General features: G+C 54.9%; 1 protein-coding gene across 1 annotated transcript; it reads left to right on the top strand.

Moving 5' to 3' along the window:
• Nucleotides 1-230: 230 nt before the first annotated feature.
• Nucleotides 231-2,027, top strand: KCNA5 (potassium voltage-gated channel subfamily A member 5). Its single transcript, XM_068971617.1, has one exon. The coding sequence runs from the start codon at nucleotides 231-233 to the stop codon at nucleotides 2,025-2,027; it is 1,797 nt and encodes a 598-aa protein (XP_068827718.1).
• The last annotated feature ends 7,752 nt before the right edge of the window (nucleotides 2,028-9,779 follow it).

The raw sequence follows: 9,779 nt of genomic DNA, 5'->3' as shown, positions 1-9,779 counted from the left end.
GGCGGCTTTTGGCTGCTTGGTAACCGGCTGCCAGAGCCGAGCGAGGCAGAGCGCAGGGCAGCGGCTTCTTGACGTCAGGACCCAGCGAGGGGACCGCGCCAGCCACCCAGCCCGCCCCACAGCGGGGCCGGCCGCCGGCGGGAGAGGAGTCCGGCGCGGGGCGCCCTGCGGGGTGAGGGGGGCGCGGGAACCGGTCCGCAGGGGCGCAGCATGCCCCCCGCCCCCGGGCCATGGAGATCGCCCTGGTGCCCCTGGAGAACGGCGGTGCCATGACCGTCAGGGGAGAAGAGGAGGCCCGGACCACGGCGGGTCAGCTCCGCTGTCCCGCGACGGCCGCGCTCAGCGATGGACTCAAGCAGCCGGCGCCCAGGAGGCGCAGCGGCGCGGAGAGGGGCGCGGACCCGGGAGGCCGGCCGGCGCCACCACCGCGCCAGGAGCTGCCCCGGGCTAGCCCGCGGCCTCCGGAGGAAGAGGAGGGAGAAGGCGACCCCGCCCTGGGCGTGGCGGGGGACCAGGTGCTGGGCCCGGGGTCCCTCCATCACCAGCGCGTCCTCATCAACATCTCGGGGCTGCGCTTCGAGACGCAGCTGGGCACCCTGGCGCAGTTCCCCAACACGCTCCTGGGGGACCCGGCCAAGCGCCTGCGCTACTTCGACCCGCTGAGGAACGAGTACTTCTTCGACCGCAATCGGCCCAGCTTCGACGGCATCCTCTACTACTACCAGTCGGGGGGCCGGCTTCGCAGGCCGGTCAACGTCTCCCTGGACGTGTTCGCAGACGAGATCCGCTTCTACCAGCTGGGGGACGAGGCCATGGAGCGCTTCCGGGAGGACGAGGGCTTCATCAAGGAGGAGGAGAAGCCCCTGCCCCGCAACGAGTTCCAGCGCCAGGTGTGGCTGATTTTCGAGTACCCGGAGAGCTCGGGCTCTGCACGGGCCATCGCCATCGTCTCGGTCCTAGTCATCCTCATCTCCATCATCACCTTCTGCTTGGAGACGCTGCCCGAGTTCCGGGATGAACGCGAGCTGCTGCGCCATCCCCCGGGCCCCCACCAGCCCCCGGGACCCCACAAGGGGCCCAATGGCAGCGGGGCCGCAGCGCCCCCTTCCGGCCCCACGGTGGCACCTCTCCTGCCCAGGACCCTCGCTGACCCCTTCTTCATCGTGGAAACCACTTGTGTCATCTGGTTCACCTTCGAGCTGCTGGTGCGCTTCTTCGCCTGCCCCAGCAAGGCCGAGTTCTCTCGGAACATCATGAACATCATCGACGTGGTGGCCATCTTCCCCTACTTCATCACGCTGGGCACCGAGCTGGTGGAGCAGCAGCAGCCGGGGGGCGGGGGCGGCCAGAACGGGCAGCAGGCCATGTCCCTGGCCATCCTCAGAGTGATCCGCCTGGTCCGCGTGTTCCGCATCTTCAAGCTGTCCCGCCACTCCAAGGGGCTGCAGATCCTGGGCAAGACGCTGCAGGCCTCCATGCGGGAGCTGGGCCTGCTCATCTTCTTCCTCTTCATCGGGGTCATCCTCTTCTCCAGCGCCGTCTACTTCGCAGAGGCCGACAACCAGGAGACCCATTTCTCCAGCATCCCAGATGCCTTCTGGTGGGCGGTGGTCACCATGACTACAGTGGGCTATGGGGACATGAGGCCCGTCACCGTGGGGGGCAAGATCGTGGGCTCCCTGTGCGCCATCGCCGGGGTCCTCACCATCGCCCTGCCCGTGCCGGTCATCGTCTCCAACTTCAACTACTTCTACCACCGGGAGACGGACCACGAGGAGCAGGCAGCCCTTAAGGAAGAACAGGGCGGACAGAGCCAGGGGACTGGACCGGCCGGCGGAGGCCAGCGAAAGGCTAGCTGGAGCAAGGGGTCCCTCTGCAAGGTGGCAGGGTCCTTGGAAAATGCGGATGGCTCTCGAAGGGGCAGTTGCTCCCTGGAGAAGTGTAACCTCAAGGCCAAGAGCAATGTGGATTTGCGGAGATCGCTGTATGCCCTCTGCCTGGACACAAGCCGGGAGACGGATTTGTAAGGGGGTCCCAGGCTGACAGCTAGCCATGGGCTGGGGACAGCAGAGGCCTTCTGACCCTGGGGATCTACTTGACACCACAGAGTATTTCAAGCCCACCCTGGTACCTGGGTCTGTCCCTCTTCTCTCACTGCTCCCCTCCTGCCTCCCCGTCCACCTTGATCCCCTCATTTTTCCTCTTCTTTCCATGACCCCAAGGGTCGCCTATTTTTAAAAACTACCACATTCCATGACGCAGGAGCTGTTGAAATGGTGAGCGCTGTGAGATGGACGTCTTTGTAGCCAGTTTCCTACATCCAGCAGAGGGACAACCCAAACAAAAATGACTTTAAATAGCCCAGATCTCCAGGGATTTTGTAAAACCCCTCCTCACATGCCTGTGCTCCAGATTTGCTTTACAGATGATTATACTTGTGTATAAGGGGAAATAGTATTTTTATGGCTGGAGAGTGAATTTTTGTACCGCGGTTCAGATGGAGATATTTTGGATATATTTTCAAGACATATGTTGTATTTATGGAAGAGACGATGTTCTCCTGCGAAACTTACATCACAGCCGGAGACCCTGGTCCGGCCGTTCTAGGTCCTGTGCCAGCAAGCCTCTCTCTTTCCTGAGATGTCATGTCTGTGCTTCGTGTCTAAGGCAGGCAACGCTCTGGAAGAAAGGCAAGTCTAACTTTTTTCTGTGCGCCTTAAACAATTCTTGTAACTTTCTTCAAAAAGCATTTTCATGATGTAGGAGGAAGACCTCTGATAATTCATCCTTTTGAATTTTTATCCCAGGAAATAAAATGTTACTCGATTAAGGCAAGTGTTAGTTTTTCTACAGCTGATGTATCTTTGGAAATTAAAAAAAATAAATAAAATGGTCTGTCCCTCACTGTTTATGGTTCTGGAGTCAGAGCAAACTTGACTGGGGTGGAGGAGGGCTTGGAAAGCTCATGGTTTGATCATTGACATCTCTTTGCTGGGCCCCCTCTGTGCCTTGAAAACAAAGGGGTGGATTCTGTTTGTCTCAGGTGGTTAGAACACAGACACTCCCGGATGGCATTAGACCCAGCCGTCAGCGTGGTGTGTGGATGGAGTTAAAAGGCAAACGATGACCAGATCCTCCCCTCCTCCCTCCTGCCCGAAGCCCTGCTGCCGTCTCCTGGGGCTGGGTTTCCCAGCCTTTGTCTGCAGGTTTTAAGCCCTACTTAACATGATTCTCAGCTCTGAGAAACAAGCCTGGCTCTCCTGGACAGGAGACCTCTCCGAAAAAGTGTAGCCCTGGTCACAGAGGGAGGAGGCTGTACCTTATTATTATATTCTCCCCCCGCCCCCCTCACCAAACCATGGTGAAGCAGAGAAGGATGAATTGCCTTTGTAGCAGATGGAGGCAGAGAGAGCCTGGAAGGATTTGTTCGTCCATATTAAGGGCTGATTTCTACAGATTGTAACCTTGCCCTGAGTAATCTCTAAATTCACAACAAATCCCTTTGTTCCCTTGTCATCGGATGATACTGACAAAACATTACAGCAGGTGTAACGCTGGCTGCAACGTCTCTCTGGGCTTAGCTATCCACCAGGGGTTCCTGATTCCTGCTGGGTTTTTTTTTTCTGCTGAACAATCCAAAGACTGGTGGTTTGGCATCCTCACCAGGGTGGGCTGGTGGTCCACAACCACATGGCCCCCACGACCTCAATGAGCTTGATGACTAGTTGTGGGGCACATTCAAGTCTGGGAGATGGAGGAGAGGAGGAGGACCTAGGAGACTGATGTCTGAGGTTTGTGGATTTAAACGAGATGCCCACGCAGGAGTAGAAGCCTGTCTGGGACTGCCTGGAGTCATTTCCAGCCAGGAACTGTGAACATATCAGAGAAGGAAGCAGAAGGACTGTGCCTGGGGCTCTGTTGTTTCACATTACATGCAGAAATCAAGGAAGGCGAGCAGGGACACGCTGTTTATTTGTTACTTACAATCCTCCTAAAAGCAGGGCCTCTTGCCCGAGCTCTCCTCCACATCGTCTCACCTCCAAGCCCTCTGTGGCTTCCCGACTAATGTGGTTTAATGCACCCCTCCTGGCTGGGATGGGGTCACCCCTTCGATTCCACTGTCCCTTGAAGATAAAAGAGAAGGCGTCACCCTTGCCCTGAAGGCAATTTCCTTTAGGCTTGAGCCACAAAGAGAGAATTGTGGCCACCCAGGCTTCGGATGAGTCCAGGTACCTGGCCGGTATTGGTCCAAAGAGATTGACTGGTTCTTTAGATTGTCTGGTAAAAGGTACAGGCTTATACAAAACCTTAGGGATGGAGGGGCGGGAATGAGAGCGTTGTGTCTCTGTTTTGTGTGGGATGAAGGGCGCTGTCCACAGGTTTATGAGGGGGATGCGGGTGGTTCCAGAGGGACCTCAGTCCCCTGTTGCATCCCCGAGGCTAGTGGTACCCATCCTGGGGCACTGGGAGGGCCCCCAAGGGCAGTGCAGGTATTTCAATCTGTCTTCTCGGTGCACCTGTTGCTACGGTTCTGTAAACGGGTCCCCAGTTTCACTCTCACCATCATGGGGGTTTCTCTGCTCATGTCATTGGCAGGAAAGGAGTGTGAATGTCAAGTCTTACAGGTCACCTGAGGCAAGGAGGCCCTTCCTGTCCTCTCTCCCCCTCCCCTTCACTGCCGTCCTTGATTTTCCTTCCGGAGGAGATTAGATCTAATAGTCCCGGCCAAACCTTTATCCAGATGTTGCTTCTTGGCTCCCACAGCAGGAAACCATCCCTGGGTTTATAATCTACCAGCCTTGGCAGCCTCCAGGCTTCCCAGGTGGCGCTAGTGGTAAAGAACTCACCTGCCAGAGCAGGCGACTCAAGTTCAATCCCTGAGTAGGGAAGATCCCCTGGAGGAGGGCATGGCAACCCATTCCAGTATTCTTGCCCGGAGCATCCCATGGACAGAGTTGCCTGGCGGGCTACAGTCTGTAGGGTTGCAAAGAGTCGGACGTGACTGACGCGACTTAGCACACACCCACCCAGCAGGGATGGACTGGTGTGGTGCCTTTATCTAAGGACAGCTGCTCTCCTGCAGAGCATGTGGCTCTGGTTTTTTTGTACCACCTACTTTTCCTTCTGCCCTTATGCTGGGTGAACCCTGATCAAGGACAGGTTCAGAAAGAAAAAGTCTTATGCTTCAAAGCCCCAGCTCCCTGACCTTCTCTGACCTGGAGGGAAAATGAAACAGAAGACCAGCCCTTGAGAAATCTTCCTGTGGGGTTAGGCTGTGACTTATTCTCTCGTTAATGATGGGAGCACTTCCTGGTGGGGAGGAGCCACAGCAAAGTGTCTCTCTGGGTGTGGAGGGCCCCCTCCAGAGATGGCAGGCCATGCACACTGAATGTGACCCTGGCGTGCTCTCCGCTGGGCCTGACCTCAGCAGCGCACATCTGCTCTACAGCTGCTCTGCATGCTGGGCATCCTGGGACGTCTATGAAGATGCTGTCCTTGCCTTCATCTGCTTCCAGTCCTATGATCCTCAAGTCATGCAGGACAGGGGGTGATCAAGTGCCTTGTACTGATTCCAAAATGAAGTGGGATGGGTCCGGAGTGGGAGGGCAAAGAGGAATAGAGAGAGACAGGCCTCTGGAAATTTTGAAGGGTAGCTGGGTAGAGGGAAGGACAGTCGGGTTGGGGGAAGTGGGTGGGAGGAGTGAGCTGGAGAATGGCCACCTTGTCCACATCATTGTCATGTCGGGGTGGAGTCCAGGGTTGCAGGCTGCTGCCTCTCCCCAGAGGAGGAGGGCATGGCAATCCTCTCCAGTATTCTTGCCTGGGACATCCCACGAACAGAGATACCTGGCGGGCTACAGTCCGTAGGATCGGAAAGAGTGGGACATGACTGAAATGACTTAGCATGCACACACACACTTGCCTCTCCCCAGGAGCAGACCATAGTAGGAGTCCTGATTTTATCAATGGTAGAAGGACTCAGCAATTTTCAAAGCATGGATTGGCAAAAACTCTGAAAAAAGCCAGATAGTGACTATTTTAGGCTTCATAGTCCAGCAGGCAAAATTGAAGCTATTATTGTACTTATATAATCACGGAAAATGTAGCCATTGAAAAATGTTAGAATCAGTCTCAGCTCGAGAGCTGCACCTCCCTGTCATAACCATGCATCTGTCACACCGCGGCCGCCTCCTGGGCATCCAGGCGTGGCTGTGAAGCCCGGACCTGGCTCCCTGATTTGATTTTCCTCCACTGAACTTGCGTTTCTTGCAAATGCCAGCCCTGGCTTAAGAAGGGGATCACAGGCAGGGGTTTCCCAGACCATCGAAGACTTGGTTATAAAGATGGAGCTCATTTCTATCTCCTTGTAAACGTTAGAATTCTCTAGGTGGCTGTAAGACAGCTTGCTTTATTTCTAGGGAGGAGGAAGAAAAAGCCAAGCTGGACATCCTGCCCGGGGCTCTGGGCATCGGCTTCTCCCCCTGCACCTGGTGGAAGTGGGCCAGGGGCCAGGGCACAGCCTCCTTCTCCTTTGGCCTGAAGTGTTTTCCTGGGTGTGACATCACCCTGGGAGCCTTGAGGCAGTCCTTGCCTTGGCCCTCTTCAGCTGCCTCTTCCTATTGTAGAGAAGGGCCTGAGTTTGTGGGTAGAGGACCCGTGTGATGTGCATGGAAGGAAACATATGGATCACCTCCAGGCACAGGCCTCTGGACAGAGCAAGACACTTGCCAGTTTCCCCTTTAATTGGCCGGTGACTTCTAATGTCAGACTTTGCAGCAGGTGATGTTTTGGCAGGAAGGAATGTTACAGATCATCTGGTGGGTTCTAATCATTTTACAGATGAACAGACTGTGAGGCCCAGAGGGAAGAGGCTCCTTACTCAACCAAGGTCACCATAAAATCCACTGGAACTGGAATCGTCTCCCCAACTCCTTGGCTGGATTTCTCTGCTCCCTCTGGAAAGTTTCCCTGTTCTCATTAAAGCTGACTTCCCCCCTCTCCCCTCCCTGCTCCCCGCCCCCGCCCCCATCTCCCCATGCCCATCCCACCTCCTGAGGCAGGTTCCTGCCCTGTCAGTTCATTTGTATCTAGTTTGCCTGGGTGGCTAGGTTGGGGAGCCTCCTGGGTGTCCAGCCGTGCTCACCAAACCCTGATCTGTCTCCTCCAATTTGATTTGACTGCACTCAACCTGCATTTGCTGTGAATGTCAACCCGTGTAAGCAATGGAGTTGCGGGAGCGCCATGGCCTAGCGCCCATGAGCAAACAGGAGAGAAACAGAAACCTTTATAATCCAGTGTCCTTAAAGTGCTCACTAATTCATCTCTCCATTCATTTGCTAAATCTTTATTTGACAACATTATTTACTAAGGGGCAGGCACCATGCTATGGGTTTCCCTGGTGGCTCAGCTGATAAAGAATCTGCCTGCAATGTGGGAGACCTGGGTTCAATCCCTGGGTGGGGAAGTTCCCCTGGAGCAGGGAATGGCAACCCACTCCAGTTTTATTGCCTGGAGAATTCCACGGACAAAGAAACCTGGAGGGCTATAGTCCACGGGGGTCACAAAGAGTTGGTCACGACTTAGCAACTAACACGAAGCTGCCATGCTAAGGAGCTGAATCTAACTGGCAAGGGAGCTTCCCTGGTTGGCTTCCTAGGCTCGTGGTAGATGAATAAAGTTTCCTGGGCTAGTAAGCAAATGAATAAAGAGATTTTCTCCTTTAAAAAAAAAAGTTATTGGAGTACAGTTGCTTTGGGCCTCCCAGGTAGTGCAGTGGTAAAGAATCTGCCTGCCAGTGTGGAAGCCACAGGGGATGTGGATTTGATGCCTGGGTTGGGAAGATCCCCTGGAGGAGGAAATGACAACCCACTCCAGTGTTCTTGCCTGGAGCATCCTATGGACAGAGGAGCCTGGTGGGCTGCGGTCCATAGCGTCTCGCAGAGTCGGACTTGACTGAGCAACCAAGCGCACGCATAGTCGCTTTACGATGCTGTGTTAGTTTCTGTTGTACAGCAAAGTGAGTCAGCTGTATGCATACCTGTACCCTCCCCGCCTTTTCTAGATTTCTCTCCCATTTAGGTCACCACTGAGCACTGAGTCACTTTTAAATAGAAGGAAGAACAAAGAGTCAGACACGACTGAGCAACTAACAGGCAAGAGCCAAGGAGGAGATGGGCAGGGTTGTAACTGGGAGAGTGACGTGCTGCTTTAGAGAAGGATGAACAATGCTCGAGGTGGAGGAAGACACAAGAGGAGGTGAAGAGTGGGGGACGGGGATGCGGGGGCCCCAGGGCGCTAGGACTCTGCGTCTGTTATCCTGCAGCGGGGTGGAGGCAGGCGCTGGTGGGGGTGGAGAAACCAAGATTTCCCCTGGAGACACCCCACGGGCCACTCACCAGCTTGGAGCAGGAACCTGCCTCTGCCTTCCCGGCGGCACCCCCAGAAGAAACACAGAGAACCACCTCCCCAAGGGAGATGCCTCGCAGATTTCTGCTAGAAGGCTAGCAATGGGTCCCAACCTGAGTTTTAAAAAATTTTAGGGGGCAAGCAAAGACCCTTAGATGATGACCCCATTGGTTGTTCAGCCAATGGGCAGGAGACCCAGCAGGTGTTTTGGAGCCTTTGCCAAAAAATCAGCAGGAGTCATCCTTGGCCTGGACTGAAGGGCGGGAGGTGGGGGCAGGGCAGCCAAAAGCCCTGGAGGCTAGAGTTTCTCCTGACTATTCTACCACCAGGAACAGGAATGGAAAAAGCTAAGAAGGGCTGCAGAGGGTCCAGAAGAAAGCCTGGTGGGAAAGCCAAACTTCTGTGTGCCGAGCATTCGGGAAGTTCAGAATGGAGCTGCACACGCAACTGGATGGGGCTCTTGGTTTGGACCCCACTAGCGGCTCCTCCATGGATTTTTCAGGACCGAAGGGCCCTGGAGGACAGCAAGGTCCCCGTTCAGTCTGCCCACACTCCCCACTCCTTCTGGGAGCTCACTGGTGGGCACCAGGTCTTTCTTCCATGTGTGTGAGAGACACGGAGAGATGGGGCTCAGAAGGAGCTGGAGGGAAGTGCTGACCTCCCAGGAGGCCAGCTCGGGGCCTCCCCCCTCCCTGCCTCTCCCCCCACCCCCGTGTTCTCTGTGTTTTGCTGCCTGTGTGACTTCCTCCGGGGGAGTCGCCTCTGCCTCCTCTAGGGGTCTGGCATCTGCTATCACAAACCAACCAGTCTTGGGTGCTGCAGTGGGGACAGAAAGGAGACCAATTTTGTCCTCAGCACGCTCAGACACAGGTGTGGGCAGGTGACACCCGCCTATGCATGAGGAGACACGTGCAAGAATGTGAGAATCGTAACAAAGCTAAAAATAAAGCCAAAGAAAACCAGCTTGAAATGTCCCAGCTTGAAGTGTGATTGTGCTTAAAGATTTTCGGGGAGGGGGTTGATCTAAGCCCAAGGGAGTTATTTGGACAAGGACTCCTGGGAGAAGTGATCTCAGAAGCAAAGTGAAGGAGAGAGAGCAGCACTTAAAAACATTTTTTTTTAATTGGAGTGCAGTTGATTTGGAATGTGCTGTAAGTTTCTGCTGTACAGCAAAGTGAATCAATTATGCATAGACATATATACATACGTATAGGCTCTTTTTTAGATTCTTTTCCCACATAGGATGTTACAGAGTATTGAATAGAGTTGCCTGTGGTATGGGCTTCCCTGTTGGCTCAGACGGTAAAGAATCTGCCTGAAGTGAGGGAGACCTAGGTTCGATCCCTGGGTTGGGAATATCCCCTGGAGAAGGG

The sequence above is a fragment of the Capricornis sumatraensis genome, chromosome 4, assembly GCF_032405125.1.
Source record: "Capricornis sumatraensis isolate serow.1 chromosome 4, serow.2, whole genome shotgun sequence".
Taxonomy (NCBI): domain Eukaryota; kingdom Metazoa; phylum Chordata; class Mammalia; order Artiodactyla; family Bovidae; genus Capricornis; species Capricornis sumatraensis.
This window is presented reverse-complemented; position numbering and strand designations above follow the sequence as displayed.